We start from the raw sequence: 22,000 nt of genomic DNA on the forward strand, positions 1-22,000 counted from the left end.
GTTTTCAATATAATAGACGGACATGCCCGAGATCCATTTCCAGTTCCTGGACAAGTTCATTTCCAGCAAAGGGGTATTTGCGTGATTATAATGTACATTCATATGTCGTCTGCTTCCGATATGGACTGTGTCGAATCAAGCAAAGGAAACGAATGATAACAATAAATTTGCATTTCACGTGGATTTAACAAGCGGTTTAATTTGTATGTTCGTGTATGCAAAGGGATATAATTCCAAACTTTTAACGTAATGGTAATTTACGGAATTAGCCGGCAGTTACCGAATAGGATACATTGCGTCATTATGTTGTCTGATGGAAATAAACTAAGCCATAGTGTACGCAATATGGCGCCGTGTTAGTATGGAAAGTCCGTTAAATATGAAAGTATATGGGATGCCAGAATTTTTTTAATTCTGATCACAGTCGGTTAGAAATTATAAATCAATGATTCAATTGACTTAGTTCTGTGTCCTTTTTTAAAAATCGCATTAAAAGTTTTCTTTACTGAAATCGGTAGGGGGTAGAAACAAACGGGAATGTATAGTCAGACTATAACCCAATTAGAGAAGCCTCCACTGGTGATTAGAATATCTTGATTTTAGCGTTATTTACGTTATTTAACCGCCTTTCTTTTACAAGGGTTTATTTCAATTTTAGACCCTTCAAAAAAGTGGTATGTTCACCCTCCTTGCTGCTTTAGACCCTTCAAAAAAGTGGTATGTTCACCCTCCTTGCTGCTTACGTTCACTGAAAATAATACATTAGACGTTACCGGTTGAAGAAGTAAGAATCGCCTCCCTTGTGTTGCGTATGGCACTCCGAAGCAGTAGGTTAGGCCCCAAGAACAAGGCGAAGGGCAAGACGATATTTAAGCTAACAAATTTCTTTCTCAAGGGAAGTGGTACATGCTAAAATGGGGACATGGCATCTAGAAGTAGTGAAGGTAAAATGTATTTCTGTAATTTTCAGTTGATTGATATAGGTCAATATTGGAGTAGCGACAGTCCCTTGGAAATACGTATTTTCGAGGATAGGTTGTTTAGTGGTGAAGTTTACTTTTTCTAGATATGCATTTTATTTTAGAAAGTTGACATCTGGACAGCAACTAAGGTGCACAAATATTACGTGAAATGATTTTCTGTTGACAAACAAGTTTTTACAAGGCTTTTGCTTGCACCACAAAAAGCTGTTCTCCAATACAACCCAGATCAGTTAATCTACTTATGACCCAGGTTAGTCCTACAATGTTTTTGTTTTATTGCTTGTCGACTGTTCGTCGACATCAAAACACGCAACACAGCGCCGTTAGTTAGGCCGTAAGATCCATCACCACCAGAACAAAAATATCGGGTGATGTGACTTACGTTGTATGACTAGTATACAGAGGTCTCAGAAACGCCTAATTACGCGTATTTGGACTCAAATGTTTGATCTGGGACGCTAAAAATCACTAATGCAGGAGTCCTCCGCACGCATGCAGATAACTGGGCAGCAAATTCAAAGACCTGCCAGTCCTACTTCAACCACTTACTGAGTGGGTGGATGTGTGGATTAATTGATCATTTTGTAAGGATAACAGGCCAAATTTAAAATTTCATCTCAGGTTAATAAATATGGTATTTTTGTTATGGTCAAAGCATCAGAAAAAAAAACAACAAATTAGCTAATAAAGTATACTCCTTTTCATGGTGTTTGCTCATAGTAAGTGCAAACAACATATTTTATTGTCTGCAAAAAAAAAGAGTTCTCAAAAAAGTTTGCAGCTTTAGTTACTCAGAATTTACAACTATGAGTGTACCGCCATGTCGGCCTATTCTGCACATCGGGTAATTCTGTGCAACGATACATCATTTCTGTAAACATTTGATCACATGCTATTTTGGGTCAAAAATCCATTTTGTATCTAGAAAGAAGAATCGTACATTACTTAAGAAAAGTGATATTCATAAAGTGTACAAGATATTGGGGCCCCGAGTGGCCGAGTGGTCTAAAGCACTCTCCGTTACAGTTGGTGGTTCTTTCTGGGTTTTTCCCGGGTTCTGCACAACAATACCTCATTTCTGTAAACACTGGATCATGTGTTGTTGTGGTTGAAAATTGAGTTTGAATCATAATAATAATAATAATGAGGACTTTGTATATCACCTAATCTTTAGAAGCTCTAAGAGCTTTACAACATTAGACAACACCTATAAGATAAAAAACATATAATGATATGATTACAAAAACAAACACCATGAAATTAGAAAACATTAAAAAAAACAAAAAAAACCATGCTGAGAATATTTAAGGCAGGAAACATTATTAGGTCTTTAAGTTTGTTCGTGCAGTCGAAATAAGTGAGTTTTGAGAGCCCTCTTAAATGTGATCACTGTGCCTTTATGTCTAGGTTCAGTCGGCAATTCATTCCACGTTACTGGGCCCTGGTATGCAAAAGAACGCTGTCCATAAGACTTTGTTTTTATAGTGGGAGGAATGAGTATACGATTGTCATTAGTGGAGAGTAAATATCTTGCTGGTGTGTACACATGGGTGAGGTCGAATAGGTATGTTGGACTAGAGTCCGACAGTGAAACGTAGCACAGAGAACAAATTTTGTGTTTGATTCTAGATCATATGGATAGCCAGTGTAGGGTACAGAGCAACGGGGAGGTGTGCTCTGATCGTGGTACTCTAAGTATGATCCGAGCGTCTGTGTTTTGAACTTTTTGAAGTTTCAAGAGCAGATATTGAGATGAATCCGGCCAAATTTGAGTTACAATAGTCCAGTCTTGAAAGTACTAATGAACACACAAGTGTTTTAGTGGCATCAACTGAAAGATATTTGAGAATTGAGCTGATGCGTCTCAGCTCAGGATATGCAGCCTTGCACATGTTTATGTCATGTTAGTGCAATGTGAGAGTACTGTCCAGAGTAACACCTAGGTTTCCTACTGATTGTGTGAATTTAATGTTGGTGTTGCTGATATTTATTGTTTGAGGTAAAGGATGTGAATGAAAAAGACTTTGTGTTGTGATCAGAATGGCCTCAGTTTTATCATCATTCATCATGACATGTAACAATCTGTAGATGAATGATGATAAAACTGAGGCCATTCTGATCACAACACATTAAAACTGAGGCCATTCTGATCACAACACAAAGTCTTTTTCATTCACATCCTTTATCTCAAACAATAAATATCAGCAACACCAACATTAAATTCACACAATCTGTAGGAAACCTAGGTGTTACTCTGGACAGTACTCTCACATTGCACCAACATGCCATGAACATATGCAAGGCTGCATATCTTGAGCTGAGACGCATCAGCTCAATTCGCAAATATCTTTCAGTTGATGCCACTAAAACACTTGTGTGTTCATTAGTACTTTCAAGACTGGACTATTGTAACTCAATTCTGTCTGGTTCATCTCAATGTCTGCTCCAGAAACTTCAAAAAGTTCAAAACACAGCTGCTCGGATCATACTTAGAGTACCACGATCAGAGCACACCTCCCCGTTGCTCTGTACCCTACACTGGCTATCCATATGATCCAGAATCAAACACAAAATTTGTTCTCTGTGCTACGTTTTACTGTCAGACTCTAGTCCAACATACCTATTCGACCTCACCCATGTGTACACACCAGCAATATACTTATGCTCCTCTTCTGACAATCGTATACTCATTATTCCCACTATGAAAACAAAGTCATATGGACAGCGTTCTTTGGCATACCAAGGCCCAGCAACGTGAAATGAATTGCCCACTGAACTTAGACACAAAGACACAGTGATCACATTCAAGAGGGCTCTCAAAACTAACTTATTTCGACTGCAAGAACAAACTTAAAGACCTAATAATGTTTCCTATCTTAAATATTCTCAGCATGTTTTTTTTTTAATGTTTTCTAATTTCATGGTGTTTGTTTTTGTAATCATATCATTATATGTATTTTATCTCATAGGTGTTGTCTAATGTGGTAAAGCACTTAGAGCTTCTAAAGATTAGGCGCTATACAAAGTCCTCATTATTATTATTATTATTATTATAATGAAGTACACGATACAGTATTCGCTGATTATAATACAGTACATTTGAGCCTTAGAGTATAACGTCTTATAGTCAGACTGCTTTATAATGAGGGAGCACTATATCACTATTAAAAATAAAAATCAATCTTTGTAATAGCCTGAAAAACTGCTCAGCAGAATTGAACCAAATTTTACAGAAAGCATTCTGGCACAAAGGACTTTTAGGTTTTTACACATGATGTCACTCTGTAATCAATTTGGCTGCTGTTATTAAAAAATAAAAAAAGACTCTTTAATGACTTAACATGATTTGATCAAATTTGACAGCTTGAAGGTCTTTTAGATTTACAGAGACCACCAGACATGTCTGCTTTTAGTTAGCTACTAAAAAAAGGAAAACATTTGCAGACTTTATTTTTAAAAAAGAAAACAACTGCTTAACAGAATTCAACCATCTTTGGCATAGGGGCCTTTCAATATTGACCAAATGTTGCTGATGTTCCATCAGATATGGATGAAGATAGAAAAAGTATAGCAACCAAGAAACAGTTGCTTCCACAAGATATGCAGTATAATACACAGAATTTGTAGAAAGCATTCTGATGCAGATTTCTTGGTTACCTGCTCTTGCATTTGGCTATTACCAGTAGGCACTTGTTTATCAGGTGAGCAATATTAAGTCCACTTGGATCACTTGTATAGTTCACCTGTCTTTAAGATCTTATAGTATGTTCCTTTGTTCATTGTGCTTCATGCATAATCCTTCATGTGTTGTCTAAAATTTGTTTGCAGTTTTTGTTTTCAACTTTTCAAAAATTATGTTTTAAATTTGTGTGTAATTTTGCATTCTGGTGTCAAAGCCTTTCTTATTTTTTTTTCATTTTATGCTAATCTGTTTTCCAATGTAGCCACTATTACAAAAAATGGAAAAACCTTTTAAATGACTTTATCAGAAAAACAGATTTGCTGAAATTTGGAAGTATCCATGTTGGAAGAGCTTAAAATTTTGTGCATGAGAGGCCAGTGCACCATCAGATATGGCAGCACTGTTAAAAAAATAAAAGCCTTAAAAGGCTTTTTTAAACTTATTTTGAAAAACATATCAGCAGAATTTGAAAGAAGGCATGCTGGCTTGACCATCTCGTGGATGATGCCATTCTTACATCAAATATGGCTACCTTTTAAGACACAAATTTTTAAAACCATTTAACAACTTTGTTGCAAAAACCACAGAACAGAATTTGACAGATATGACAGACCATCTTAGAACTTCAAGTTTTACAAATGAAGTCATTTTGCCATCAAGTAAGGCTGCTTTTTACATAAAGTAGCAAAACATTTAAACAAATTCTCAAAAACTAGTCAACAGAAGTTTGATAGAAACATCTTGGCTTAACAAGCTTTCAGATCTTGTCAACCAAATTTAACAAAAAACATTATTGCATTAAGAACTTTCAGATTTGTTCAAATGAAGCCACTATGCCTTGGATATGACTGTTGATGATAGAAAAAGAAGAAACCTTGAAAAGACTCAGGATTCAAGTGCATTCAACATTATCGAACCAAATTTGACAGAAAGGCTTGTGGTGTAAAGAACTTGAACATTTTTGCAAGTAATACCAATCTGCTACTAAATACGGCCATCGTTACTAATAAATAGAAAAATATTTGAACAACTTTATTGCAAAGAAGCCACTCAACAGGATTTGACCATTTGTGACAGAAAGTACACTGGCATAAAGGCCTTCAAGGTTTGGACAAACAGCCATTATTAAGCTATTAAACACAATTTGGAACAATGGTCAACTACCTAATAGCTGGAAACAAGCCATAGTTGTTCCCATCCCTAAACTGGGCAAAGACCAAAATAATATAAATTCATATAGACCCATCTCCCTAAGTTACCAATAACATCTGTAAACTAATGGAAACCATAATCTTGAACAGATTAAAACATCACCTTGAAAACAACAACCTGTTATCTGAAAACCAATGTGGCTTTCGAAACAAGCGCTCCACCATCCATCAATTATTCTTACCAGAAGCAGATATAAAAACAGCATTCAGCTCTATGAGAAAAACAGAAAGAAACCTCATAGCAGTTTTCATTGATCTAGAAAAGGCTTTTGACCTGTTCTGGACTTAAGGATTGATTGCAAAACTAAACCACTTCGGAATTACTAGGCGATTATTTAACTGGATTAAAAACTTTCTAACAGGTTGCAGGATTATAACGAGTAGGCAACACCCACTCCGAAGAACTTTCACTTGACAATGGTACCCCCAAGGGAGTGTACTCAGCCCTACGCTCTTCAATCTTATGATTAATGACCTAGACCATAACATAGCCACCACTAAAGTTAACCTAACGTGGGTAACCCAGCCAGCAAACCAGTTATTAAAGAAATCCAACAAAGCTTAGGTCACATAGGACATAGGCATAAAAATGGGGGTTTAAAAACTGACATGAAAAGACAGTAGCCATCATCTTCTCCCTCAGTTGAAACTAGAAATTAGAGTACCCAAACCTATATATTCAGGATCATTTAATTAAATATGTACAGGTGGCAAGGTTCCTAGGTATGTTTTTTGACAACCAGTTAACATGGAACAACCACATAGACCAACTTAGACAAAATTGCAGCAAGGATATAAACTTATTAAGAAATCTTATAGGAACAACATGGGGATCCAATCAGGAAACATTGCTAACAATCCATAAATCATTTGTAAGATGCAAATTGGACTATGGTTGTCAAATTTACAACTTGGCAAAACAACCACTCTTACATAAACTTTAAACTCTTCAAAGGAAAGCACTAATCATGTGCACTGGCGCACTTCTCTCTATCTCACTAGATGAGCTTTAGGTTGTCACTGGGGAAATGCTGCTAAATCTGAGAAGACAAGAAATGCTCATATGATAGTGAATCCTATTAGCCAACCATCCAAATACACCCCTCATTAAATAGCCATAAGCAGATGCAATGTTACTTTCAAACCAAAACTAGTTCCAAATATACCTGGCGGCAAACTAGTCCTAGAGCTAAGGGAAAATCTCCCAATCCTTGAGCAACAGGAAGAATACACCAAACCACCTGACCAAGCCCCTTGGTTGCAAACTAACCCAAGGACAAACACCAAGGCCACCGAATAAGGAAACAAACTGGAACAAGAAAACAAACTAAAAATACTTATCATAAATGACATACAAACCACCTACCCTGGATTCACAAAATCTACATCGACAGATCCAAAACAACTGAACCACCAAGAACTGCAGCTGCAGTAGTTATCCCTGAATATAACATACAAATAGGGACCAGACTAACAGACCATTGCTCTAATTTCACAACAGAATTCTGGGCAATCAATGAATCACTCAGATGGATCAGTGACAGTAACATCCCAAAAGCTGTCATTATTAGCGACTTTCTATGTGTAATAAACTCAAAAATCGCAACACTAGATCAAGAGAGCTCTTTCTTGCCAGGTCCTACCATATGCTCAAAGAATTATCCACAAGGAACCAAATAGTAAGAGTTTAGGTGGGTACCATCTCGTATAGGAATCCCTAGCAATGAACAAGCAGACAAATTCACTAAAGTTAAATTAGGAGACCCCAATCCAGCCACACTCAGATATAGCTCTGCAGAAGCACAATGCTTTGTAAAAGCCTGTATTAACCAGAAATGGCAGAAACATTGGAATTCCACCCCAAAGGTAGGAAACTGCACTCAATCCTAAAGACAATAGATCAATCCATCAAACCACCCAAGGGTAAAAGTGTAGACCAAAAAATCATTAACCACTTAATGAAAAACAAGATTATCAGGAAGTTTTGGTAAATACTTAAGTCCAAAACCAGCAAACATAAACTGCTACAATTGTCACACTGTAGAAGACCTAGATCGTTTATTCAGTGTTTGCACTAAACTCCAGATAGCAAGAAACAACTTTCAGACTCATTGAGGTCCAAAAGAAATTGGATCCCCCTATAAATATCCAGACTTCCTATACCCAACAAATCCTAACAAACAACTAACAAATCTTAACATAATAAAATACCTAGAAACAACAGGGCTCAAAAATAGGATTTAACAAACCTCAAATAAACTAAAACCCCACTTAATCACCAAATATCCCTTTAATTATTAAAAATAATTTATGCAATATATTCTAAGGTATAATTTTAGAAATAGGGCAAATTAATAAACATCCATATATCATTAGACTGTACACTAGCGGACACCCCTCTTAGTGTGGCTGGGTGGGAAAGTGGGGGCAGGAGTAGCATACGGTTTACAACCCGAATAGGGGCAAGTACCACCAGTGAGCGGGCTGATGATACACTCACACCTATCACCCACCTCGGTGCCATGAGCTGCCCAAATGTATAGATGATCAGTACCAATTTTTTTTAGTTTTTTAATATATTTTTTGCTTTGCTTCTCTTCTAATAAAATACCTAGAAACAACAGGGCTCAAAAATAGGATTTAACAAACCTCAAATAAACTAAAACCCCACTTAATCACCAAATATCCCTTTAATTATTAAAAATAATTTATGCAATATATTCTAAGGTATAATTTTAGAAATAGGGCAAATTAATAAACATCCATACATCATTAGACTGTACACTAGCGGACACCCCTCTTAGTGTGGCTGGGTGGGAAAGTGGGGGCAGGAGTAGCATACGGTTTACAACCCGAATAGGGGCAAGTACCACCAGTGAGCGGGCTGATGATACACTCACATCTATCACCCACCTCGGTGCCATGAGCTGCCCAAATGTATAGATGATCAGTACCAATTTTTTTTAGTTTTTTAATATATTTTTTGCTTTGCTTCTCTTCTCTTTTCTCTTACTCACTCTAAACTAACAGTTAATAAGCAGCACAGAATACTGTATGTTAGTCTTTTGTCGATAATAAGAGCAATTAGAAAATTCAGAATTATCTTCCGACACCAACCTGGATCCAGCGGACAGATAGCAGCCTTTCCCTGCATTTTTCCTCCATTGCCCCGGCTGGACACCAATCAAAATGTGCAATGCACGCATATTTATGTCCCAACATAACACACATCATAAGAGTGAGTGAAAGTACCATTCCCACTCATCCAATCAAGTTAAACAGAAATATTATACGTAAGTGTGTGCTGGGTCTATTCCCACTTGTGTCAGCCTTCCATTCAGCTAGCATGAAACATGTTTCGCTAGCTGACAGCTAAATTAACAGTACTGTTTGAGGACATAAAAGCCTGAGGGATGAAGCACAGTTTCCATCCTTCGGTGCAGGAATAAACTCAAGGCACATGCACATCTGTGTGCAAGCCTCTTTAATTAACTAACTAACAAACAGTGCTGATGTGCCATCATATTTGGATGAGATGAAAAAAATAGAGAAACCTTGAAAGTTTTTTACTGAAAATATTTGACCAACATCATTGGAAGAAGTTTGAGTGAAAAGCATCCTACTGGCTCTGATTTCATGGCCAACTGCACATGCATTTGGCTGTTAGGCAGCTTGTATTGTAAATTGCAGTACATACTGTGGATAGGTAATTCCTTGATAGAAAGGGAAGTAACTTATATGATACTAAAAAGAATCAATTACTTGAGACAGTAGTGTTTTTTGCATAGATACAGCACCATGTTATTTTTAGGCAAAAAAAAAAAATTATGAACTCCATTGTATGAACATTAAATTACTACCTATTGTTATTGTTCATGTAAGAAGAATTGGTCATGAATTTATGTGACAGAACATGTCTTTTAGCAGCATATGAAATTGTTGGTTACCATTATTTAAGATATTTCAAAAGTAAAGGTAAAAAATTGATGGATATATTGCATTTTTATCTTTTTCAGGGGTTTTGTAACAAAGTGCCATTTCTTAGTATTTAGACCAATGACATTTCTTCATATTTTAAACATTGAAAAAAATAATGTATAATGCTATTACTTTGCAGTTTAAAATAGTTGGAAATTCAAAGTTATTTTAACTGATTCTGCCTTATAATTTCTGGATTTGTTGTGCTTTTAAATTTCTTTACATTTTGTTTCAGATGGCAATGTACATGACATTTCCAGTAGGACTTTTCTACTTCTTCAACAGACCAGAGTATTTTGAGAAGCAAGTGAACAAAAAAAGAGTATGTCATATTTAGGAAGCAGAATGATAGAAAAAGAGTATATTGTACCTGTTGTTGTTGTTGTTGTAGAGTTTAATGCCATTTTTCACCACAAGATAAGCTATGCATGGCAGCCAGTATAAATGGTGGAGGAAGAACCTGGAAAGAACCACCGACCCACGAGAAGCTATTGGCAAGCTTTTTCACGTACCAACATTGGCTGAGCCCGAGACTCGAACCTACGCAGACAATACCTTTAGTAAGCTGCATGACAGAAAAAGAATATGTCATACATGTAGTAAACTGCCTGACAGAAAAAGAATAAGCTTTACATTTATTAAACTGCCTGACAGAAAAAGAATAAGCTTTACATATATTAAGCTGCATGACAGGAAAAGAGTATGTCATACATGTAGTAAACTGCCTGACAGAAAAAGAATAAGCTTTACATATATTAAACTGCCTGACAGAAAAAGAATAAGCTTTACATATATTAAACTGCCTGACAGAAAAAGAATAAGCTTTACATATATTAAGCTGCATGACAGAAAAAGAGTATGTCATACATGTAGTAAACTGCCTGACAGAAAAAGAATAAGCTTTACATATATTAAACTGCCTGACAGAAAAAGAATAAGCTTTACATATATTAAGCTGCATGACAGATAAAGAGTATGTCATACATGTAGTAAACTGCCTGACAGAAAAAGAATAAGCTTTACATATATTAAACTGCCTGACAGAAAAAGAATAAGCTTTACATATATTAAGCTGCATGACAGGAAAAGAGTATGTCATACATGTAGTAAACTGCCTGACAGAAAAAGAATAAGCTTTACATATATTAAACTGCCTGACAGAAAAAGAATAAGCTTTACATATATTAAACTGCATGACAGAAAAAGAATGTCATACTTGTAGTAAACTGCCTGACAGAAAAAGAATAAGCTTTACATATATTAAACTCTCTGACAAAAAAAGAATAAGCTTTACATATATTAAGTTGCGTGACAGAAAATGAGTATGTCATACATGTAGTAAGCTGCATGACAGAAAAAGAGTATGACATACCTGTAGTAAGTTGCGTGACAGAAAATGAGTATGTCATACATGTAGTAAACTGCCTGACAGAAAAAGAGTATGCCATACATGTAGTAAGCTGCATGACAGATAAAGAGTGTGTCATACATGTAGTAAGCTGCGTGACAGAAAATGAGTATGTCATACATGTAGTAAGCTGCATGACAGACAAAAAGAATGTGTCATTCATGCTCCTTAATAAGATAACAAGGTCTGTAACTTGAAAAATTGCAGTTACACATAACACCCTTCATTCCTTAGTGGTCTTCACATTTATAGTGAAAACTTTCATTATTCTAGGTGTCGTAAGTTTTCTTTCAGTGAGCTATCACACATCTTTATGAATTCCATATGGGAGAAGCTAAGAGATAATGTCCAATTTTTAGTAGTTTTTGTCTGGTCAGACATTGTTATGATTTCACCAGATCATCAGTACTTTGAAGACTGTGTGACTTAAATGTCATGCCAAAGTGAAGACAACAGCATATATTTAAGTAAGTAAGTAATTACTTTTCACATGACAAATGCCAATAATTTGCATTTCAGATAATTCCATCTGCCTCAATTTTCAGCAGCTTTCATGCTTAATGATCCATTGTGGTCAGCCCTAGGCCTGCCATTGGGTACACATGTACCTGAGTAATAAAATGATCCATTGTGGTCAGCCCTAGGCCTGCCATTGGGTACACATATACCTGGGTAATAAAATGATCCATTGTGGTCAGCCCTAGGCCTGCCATTGGGTACACATGTACCTGGGTAATAAAATGATCCATTGTGGTCAGCCCTAGGCCTGCCATTGGGTACACATGTACCTGGGTAATAAAATGATCCATTTTGGTCAGCCCTAGGCCTGCCATTGGGTATACATGTACCTGGGTAATAAAATGAGCCATTGTGGTCAGCCCAAGGCCTGTCAGTAGGTACACAGGTACCTGGGTAATAAAATGAGCCATTGGGAACCTGTTTATCCTATAAGTTGACCCTTTCTTTACTAAAATTTATTCATGCAGAGTAGGGATCATCTTATAAGCATGACATGCAATTTTGGTTTATAAATTTGAGAGTAATGTTGAAAACTCATGATGTCTGCAGTGCAGTAAAATACATTGAATTCAAATAATGTTATGTTTTCATGCCTCTATTCCCATTCAGAATTGTATATATGGTATGCATAGTGTTTATCCGTTTCATGATGGTTTTCATTACACAGTACTTGTATATAGTTATCTGGATTCTAATAATTTGAAAGTGATTGCGATAAATTAAATGCAACTCAATGCAAAGTGAAGTGTCCATCAATGTTGTTTACTGTTGGTGTTTACTACTAGCAAGTATATTACTTCCATTTTCGTGCAAGTCCTAACAACCTGTATTTGTATTAATATTTGTGTTTTGCTGTATAACTACTTTGATGCAATAAAAATTTTGATTTAGGTTGCATTTTCCTTTCCATGAGTTAGGTTTAATTCTGAAGTGATATTTCCCAAGTTCTCTTCAAGTGCACGTAACTATAAGCTTCTGGCTTGTAAAGGCAGCATTCACTTCCTTTTAAAATTGAAAATCCTTTTGATTGAGCTGTGAATTTAATACATGTACTTGTTCAGTGCCAAGTAGAGTCTTGCCTCTTCCAGTGAATGTTTGACCTTAATGCCTTTGCTTGTTTTTCATGTGCCAACCATTTGATTGAGCAGCAAATGTGATACTTGCTCAGTGGTAAGTAACAGATTGTAGTTATTTGATCTTGCTGCATAGTTGTCATGTGTTTAGTTGAAACCCGTAATAGATTTCACATGCTGCTTGTTCAGTTTTGTACACATTAATACATTTTCCTTTTGATCAGGTACTTGGGTAAACAATCAATATGATTGAGTGTACCCAGTATATGTTTACAAAAATTTTGACAGCACTAGGCAGACATCTGTTCTAGAGAACTAAATGCAAGTACCATACAAAGGAAGATTGCTGATTGGCTCAAAGAGCATACATTACCCTATCTATATTTCTACCAATTGTCTGTTGTTGTGACATTATCTTCCTTATAAATAGAATACAATAGCATGCATTGTTGAAAGTTGGTTGGAATCAGATTAGATGCTTAAACTACTCATTTTGTTTCTAAATTGGCAAGATTTTTTGTGTGAAAAATAATTACATATTTACAGAAATATCTGCTTGCATCTTCCCTTTGGCATGACAGTGTATCAATACAGCTTTCTACAAAATAATGGTGACCTGCATCAACTGTAACATTACCAGACCAGTTGAAAAGTCACACAAAATTTGATTCTTTGTCTCGTAAATTCTAAGAGGTCTGACTCAAAAAGATGGGAAAAAGCATCTTTCTCCACATTAAAACAATGCCTAAATTATTGAAAAGTGTTGATATAAATACATACACCATTCAGAAATAGAAGGCTAAGCATAAAACTGCAATAATATTTACCAATTTTAATATCAATCTTACATAATTTACCTGTGTAAAAAGGGATGCCAAATCTGAGTCTGACATACAATATACATATGGACTATATCAATTCGGTTTGTGACAATTTCAGTCTCACAATCAGTATCAACAAGACAGAAGTGATGCACCAATCTGCATCAGTAAAACCTAACAGAACCCACCATCACACTAAATGGCCAAACCCTCTTGGCAGTGGGTAAGTGGATAAGCTCACCTACCTCAGCAATACATTTTCATATGCAGTTTACATTGATGAAGAAACCAATGCCAGGACTTGCTAAAGCAAGTGCGACATTTGGTAGACTACGTGCACATTTTTGGGAGCACTGAGGGTCAGTCTTCAAGCAAAACTTAAGGTCTACAAAGACACTGTGTTGCCAATCCAGGTGTATGCTTATGAAACCTGGACAGTGTACAGACATGATTGCCAAGAATCTGAACCGTTTTCATATGGGCTGCCTGAGGAAACCGATCAGGATAAGATGACAAGAAAGGGTCTCAGACACTGAGGTTCTCACATGGACGGGCATTCCAAGCATCAACACTATGCTGATGAAATCACAGTTGAGATGGGCAGACAAGATCAGCATGATTTTAGAAGAGTGACTACCGAAGATCTTCTGTGGCTAGATAATGTTGCCACAGTTGCAGTTACTTTATTAGTATAATAGGTAAACAAAATGGTGTCAGTAAATTACAAAACTTTAATGTTAAAGGTATTATAATAATTTACCCGTATTGAATGACACAATATATTATGATTCATGGTATTTTTTAAAATCAGTTTTAACTAATTACAAAGTTACGTGTTATTTTTATTTCAGAGAGAAATAATGCCACCACCTAATATAGAAGCTGTAAGTATATACTTTTAAGTGTGTATTATACTCAGTGTTTCAGCTTTCCCAAAAGTGCAATAAAAATGTGAATACTTAAATAAAGCTCATTAAAATAACTGAATAAGGCTGTATGTTTTATTATGCTTCATAATTTTTTTGTTTCTTAGGCTATAATTTGCTACTGATAACAATAGGACAGTGTGATCAATAAATGTGTTATTTTGGTTTAGAGAAAACAGAATTTCAAAACTGTCTTCTGATCAAGTCTTAAGTAAATATTAATTCCCTTTACCATTTAGACCTTCAGTGCTCCATTTTATGAAATTTTTTAATGAAGTATATGTGCAGTCTTTCTGTAAATTTATATATTTATAGTCTTTTTGTGACTTAATGTGGCTGATATCTTTAATCTTTCTTTAAATTAAGAAGGATGATATATGTAATCCTTCTGATTTGTTTGTGGGTTTAATACCATTTGTCAACACATGGTAGGCCATGCATGGTAGTCAGTGTATTTGGTGAAGGAAGAACCTGGTAAAACCTTGTGAAGAATCACTGACCCACAGGAAGCTACTGGCAAGCTTTTTCACATACCCATTTTGGCTCAGCTGAGACTCAAACTCAAACCAATGTGGACAGAGGTGAGTGATCTGTAAGGTCAAATGCCCTAGACCACCTGCCACCTGGGGCCCCTGCAATCTTTCTGTAAATTAAGATGGATGATATCAGTAATTTTTCTGTAAATTAAGAAGGATGATATCAGTAATTTTTCTGTAAGTTAAGAAGGATGACATCAGTAATTTTTATGTAAATTAAGAAGGATGATATCAGTAATTTTTCTGTAAATTAAGAAGGATGATATCTATTAGTAATTTTTCTGTAAATTAAGAAGGATGACATCTGTAATTTTTCTGTAAATTAAGAAGGATGATATAAGTAATTTTTCTGTAAATCAAGAAGGATGATATCAGTAATTTTTCTGTAAATTAAGAAGGATGATATCAGTAATTTTTCTGTAAGTTAAGGATGATATCAGTAATTTTTTTGTAAATTAAGGCTGATATCGGTAATTTTTCTGTAAATTAAGGATAACATCAGTAATTTTTCTGTAAATTAAGAAGAATGATATCTTTAATCATTCTGCAGGTTAAGAAGGATGATATCTGTAATATTTCTAAAAATTAAAAAGGATGATATCTGTAATATTTCTATAAATTAAGAATGCTACTAGTAATATGGTACATTACGACAGTGCTCAAATTTGGATGATAAATACTTGTGTTGGGAATTGGTTGAAATTCAAAGATTGATGATTGAGTCATCATATTGATCAGTTAGAAATATGATCTATTTTATTTTTTGTGTTGCCCAGAATTCCTGGAAGTTATTACTGTCACCAGGTTATCTTATGAAAACCCCTATTGGCTAATACTGGTGATGAAGAACCAGTAAGACTAGACTCTAGAGTGGTCTCTCATTGATCTAAAAACATTCAGGGTGGCAAACTTGAGATACACTAAACACTCTAAATGTGTAAAGTAAACTTTCCCAAAAGAAGAAAAATTGTTTGTAGTCATTTATTGGTCATTTGACGTTTCTGACTACTCTCTGATTATTTTAATTTAATTGTCACAATATTAATGAATTTGCAATTTGCCAATGATTTTTTCCCTCAGTTGTTTCAGTAATGCGATGGTAAATTTATGCTAAAATTAGACATTTCAAGGATTAAATTCTTTTATTTTTTAAGGTTCTGGTTAACATATTAAAATTCTGCAATAAACCTTTTCCCAGTTATTAAGGCTTATAAATTTGAACTATTTTAACTTAATTGGAATCTGGAGAGTCAGAACTCGGCAGTCATAGCTATCCTTACAAATTGCTACCTACTGATTTAGAAATTATTCCTGCTAGGCTGCTAATGATGGAGCTTCATCTGGTAGAAATCATTCATAATAAAACATTTTCTTTTTGTAATTTTAGAACATTTTAGGCCAGTAATCGACTTGTCAAGCAAATTGTCAAATTTTTTGTGACATCCTGCCACTGAAGAGATTGTTTTCCAGTTCCAAGTTATCCTTTTCCTTTAACCCACGTCTTACCCCATTTGCTGCCTGCAAAGGGTGGACCAAAACTTAACTGATTTGCACATTTGCCAACCACAGTGACATTACTTCATTTATCAGTATGTAACACCAAGTCGGTACTTTGAGTCTTTGGTGGTTGGGGATGCAAGCCATGTTAGTGTGGCAACTTCTTATACTGTGTGCTGGACACTACTGACCCCATAACTAACAGCACATTTTGTGTTTGGGGGTTTGGGACTGTCTGCAGTAGACTTACATTATACACTAGGAGTTATGTATAACTCTGGGTACTTTGATTATATCATTGTTTCTATCAGAGTGGAGAAGAAACACCATTTTATAAATTGATTTGCATACAATGCACAGAAAAAAAAAAGAAGAAAAAATGACTTCTATTTCTGTTGGTAAGTTATAATGAATGTCAATAAAGACTTGAAAACTCATTCACAACTCACTAGCATATTGAGACAGAGCAGATAACAGTATTTTTACACTTTCAATTTTTAGAAACGTTTTATTGGAGCAAGAAGATACAATTTTGCATAAGTATTAACTCATTGAAACTCATCTACAGTTAGGAAAATCATTTTGAATAGCACAATGCATATATATATATATATATATATATATATATATATATATATATATATATATATATATATATATATATATGATTTCAGATTGATATTTACAAAGCAGCTATTGAAAGAGCCCAAAGGAAGAAAGAGGAAAAATGGGAAGAGGAACTAGCAAAAGTGGCCAAGAACTAAAATAATGCAGAATACAAGGCATATGGGATAATTTACAGATCTTGGAGATAGTCATTCAGAACTGAATCATTAGAATGCTGATAATATTACTAATAAAACATCTACATTACCCATCTTGGCATTGTGTAACAGAATACTACTTAACAACTTTCCAAGATCTTCATCTCTCATCATGACATGGTGTAATAGAATACTACTTAACGAGTTTCCAAGATCTTCATCTCTCATCATGACATGGTGTAAGAAAATACAACAGAATACTACTTACGACTTTCCAAGATCATCTCTCATCATGACATGTGTAACAGAATACTACTTAACGAGTTTCCAAGATCTTCGTCTCTCATCATGACATGGTGTAACAGAATACTACTTAACGAGTTTCCAAGATCTTCGTCTCTCATCATGACATGGTGTAACAGAATACAACAGAATACTACTTATGACTTTCCAAGATCTTCATCTCTCATCATGACATGTGTAACAGAATACTACTTAACGAGTTTCCAAGATCTTCATCACTCATCTTGACATGGTGTAACAGAATAATACATGTCTTTCCTAAATCTTCATATTCAGTTATTTTTAATTGATCAGCTTGCTCATCGTGTTGGAAGAGATGTGATAAAAAGGAGTTGTTTTTACCCTCAGCAGTAGGGTGATAGGAAGAGTTACAACTGAAAGTTAAAGGGGGGGGTCTACAGGATCCATTTTCAGCAATTTTACTTTGCATTCCTTTTCTGTTTGAATCAGAATATCACTAAAAAAGATTAATTAAACTTTTGTTCGGTTTAATAAGGCTGTAAATTGCATTTAAAGATAGGGATTTCTTTGTATGAAAATAGTTTGAATATGCCAATATGATCACATGACAATTCAAAATAGCTATACGGTGTAAATGGCTTGAGAGTGGATGTTGATACATACATGTTAATTATGTGATAATAAAAAAACTGCAATCCTGCCACAGAATGGACGTTTTTGTTTTTACACAGTAATGAATTCTTCTTGAATTAAAGTAGTTTTTATGTATAGTTTTAGAGAAGTGGATAAAGCAAGTAATTTGTTGTGTAATGGGATCAGGAGGGTCATCTCAAAACATTACTGATTGAAAGTTTACACTATAACATTTTTCTCTCTCTCTCACCAGTGGCCTGAGTGGTTAGAGCATCTGCCTTGGATGTGGGAGGTCATGGGTTCAAACCCCAGCCAAGTCATACCGAAGACTTAGTGCCTGGATTTAAGTGGTTAATCTTATAATTGTTGAGCCTGGTGTCATGATAATGGTACTGGCTATGCAGAAAAATAGTTGATGTTGTTCTGTGATCCAAACCTTTATGAACATACCATGAAATTAAATGATGCATTCAGAAGTTGTGATTTAAACATAGGTTTTAATTAAACTACCTTCAGTGAGTGTAGATTTAGCCCTAGAAAGTGAACAAACTGAACACATGACTTTGATCTTGCTGGTAGGACCATGCTATTGATACACATGATTGATAGGTACATTATACAATCTCATGCATTGATTTCACAGGGGAAAACATTTAAAGCTTTTGAGTGACAGTTAAGACACACAAAATATAATATTGACCTGAGAACTAAGACTTGGGATTACAGACATGCCCAAGTGATCATGATATACAGCTATGCCAAGTTTTATGTTTATTACTTTATTTAAAAGTTCACAAGTTACAGCTCGAAGCAAATATAGTAATTTCCACGTCTGACTCTCAAATTAGAATGATGAAAGTGGCAAATTTTACACTCTTGTCTTGCATATATGTAAAAGTTTACCAATTTTTATCACACTGCTTCTATGAAATTCAGAGTTACAGACAGCACACTGAATGTAAACAACTGTTACCTTAGCCTTCAAGAGCACACTCTCATAACCTTTAAGAACATGCTTTTCCGATATGTATATTTATAAAATATCACCCAGCCATTATCTAAGTTTCAGTAAACCTTCAGAGCAGAATAATTTTGGAGAATTTTGTACAAAGTTACAGAAGTATCCCTGCACTCTGGTTCCACATTTTATTCAAAAAGCCACATGTACTATTTTCACACTGGATGATTGTGTAAACATCAAATTCTGTGTAATCCAAATAAGGAAACAAACTAGAACTGGGTGAAAGACATGACACTGCATATCTCTATGCTTCCAATGGACACAGCTAAGGGTATGGTTTGATCCAGGGTCAAATTTTTAAATCCGTACATGTGTATTTCTCTTATTCATTTCCAGTTAGTGTGTTATATATATATATATATATATATATATATATATATATATATATATATATTGTGTGGGTGCCCATTAATCCATTAAATGTATATATAGTTCTAAGATGGAGATCTTAAAAGTTTCCTTATTATTAGCCAGCCACATGCCACAACACTCAGAGCCTGTGCTGGACATGTGTCCAATTTTGTTTCCTCATGCCCTTCAAACCTATATATAGTTATAAGCCGAGGAACTTCAGAAAATTCCAATTAATAACCCAAGAACAAGTCTCCTTCCTTGGGATATATGTCTGATTTCTCTTCATGTCCTTCAGCCAAGATAAGGTTAGAAGGTGTGGATCTCAGCTGTTTCCGAGCTATGAATTTGGAGGTGGGGTGGTGGGGCAAGTCTGCAAGCTATGTCTAGACCTGTCTCATGTCCTTCAGACCCATATCAACAGTCTCTATGTTGTGACACAGGAGAAACATAGAGTGTAACACAAAACCCTATTGCGTATGTCATAGCCCTGGACTTGAAGATGACACAAACCAACTTTGTGATTTTCACCTACAGTTCTTCAAATTCAGGGCACATCTCCCCGCTGCTCTGTACCCTACACTGGCTATCCATTCGATCCAGAATCATACACAAAATTTGTTCTCTGTGCTACATTTCACTGTCAGACTCTAGTCCAACATACCTATCTGACCTCACCCATGTGTACACACCAGCAAGATACTTACACTCATCTTCTGACAATCGTATACTCATTATTCCCACTATGAAAACAAAGTCATATGGACAGAGTTCTTTTGCATACCAGGGCCCAGCAACATGGAATGACAAGTTTGTAAATGTCAAAAAAGGAAGAGATATTCCACTTGGGAACCATATTTGGACAGTGACTTGCATACCAATGATGATATTTGCCAGCTGACTGGTGTAGTATGATCAGTATAGACTATCACATTGGTATGGATCATCTGTCTATACCATATTGGTCAAACGGCAAATCTTCACATCTGGCCTGTCTTCTTAATAATTTCAAGCATGGATGGGGTAAATGATACTTGTACATGCTAATTCCTTTCTGGTGGGGACAAATATAACTGCAAACACTCAGACCTCATAGATAGAGTGATACCAATAGCAAGCCCTCATGCCTCCTGGGCATGGTTGTCCTTGTCTGTGAGTTCTCATACCATGGAGAGGGCATCTCAACATCAAACATGCTCCTCTTCTGACAATCGTATACTCATTATTCCCACTATGAAAACAAAGTCATATGGACAGCGTTCTTTTGCATACCAGGGCCCAGCAACGTGGAATGAATTGCCCACTGAACTTAGACACAAAGACACAGTGATCACATTCAAGAGGGCTCTTAAAACTCACTTATTTTGACTGCAAGAACAAACTTAAAGACCTAATAATGTTTCCTACCTGAAATATTCTCAGCATGTTTTTTATTGTTTAATGTTTTTCTAATTTCATGTTGTTTGTTTTTGTAATAATATTATGTTTCTTATCTTATAGGTGTTGTCTAATGTTGTAAAGCGCTTAGAGCTTCTAAAGATTAGGTGCTATACAAAGTCCTCATTATTATTATTATTATTATTTAGCTTTTAAAAACAAAACAACCATCTGAGACATGCGTCTCATCCCAAGAGTCATAATTAAAATATTGAATCCACTGCATACATGTAAAGGCTTCCTGCCAATCATATTTCCAAAGTTTCATTTCTGTGCTTTAATCCCCACCATTTTAAAAGATGCATGGGGATAAAAGTAACTGCTATTCCTTTTTAATTAAACATTATGGCTCTCAGTGATAACTATGGAAAGGTTTCAAACAATATCAAAACTTTGAGGAAAATCTTTGGTTGACAAAATACACTTGTATGAAATGGCTTTTCATGAAATGAGAAACAAAAAACAAATGTTCATACATTTATATTTAAATGTACTAATATAACTAAAATCTACACACATAAGTATATCAGCAAGACTTATTATTTTAATGTTCAGTACTAACTATACTTTAATAACAACTGGTTTACAGTTCACTGAATTCAGCAGTATAATTGACATTTGAAACACTTTCTGGTTAATATGTAAATAGCATGCATTCAGTTAAAGATCAAAAGGAGGAGAGGACAGTATATATTTATCCTTTCACTCTCCACATTAATTTCCAGCAATGATAACTTTATCCATTATTTTCAATATACACCTTTCCCTCGATAACTCGTGCACAATGGGGTCCACAAACATAGACTGCACTATAAACGAGGTGCGAGTTACCAAGGGACCTCCAAAAAATTGAAACAAATCGCTTTGACATCAAGAACACCGTGGCATTAGGGAAC

General features: G+C 35.3%; 1 protein-coding gene across 1 annotated transcript; it reads left to right on the forward strand.

Annotated features, from left to right (window-relative positions):
* Positions 1-784: 784 nt before the first annotated feature.
* Positions 785-18,362, forward strand: LOC149807351 (protein PET100 homolog, mitochondrial-like). The gene is made up of 4 exons (XM_089965736.1): positions 785-944; positions 10,090-10,176; positions 14,527-14,559; positions 17,309-18,362. Exons 1-4 carry the CDS (start codon positions 915-917, stop codon positions 17,396-17,398), a joined length of 240 nt encoding a protein of 79 aa, XP_089821862.1. The 5' UTR covers positions 785-914; the 3' UTR covers positions 17,399-18,362.
* The last annotated feature ends 3,638 nt before the right edge of the window (positions 18,363-22,000 follow it).

This window comes from Sinohyriopsis cumingii, chromosome 1 (genome assembly GCF_028554795.1).
Source record: "Sinohyriopsis cumingii isolate HCF-2022 chromosome 1, ASM2855479v2, whole genome shotgun sequence".
Taxonomy (NCBI): Eukaryota; Metazoa; Mollusca; class Bivalvia; order Unionida; family Unionidae; genus Sinohyriopsis; species Sinohyriopsis cumingii.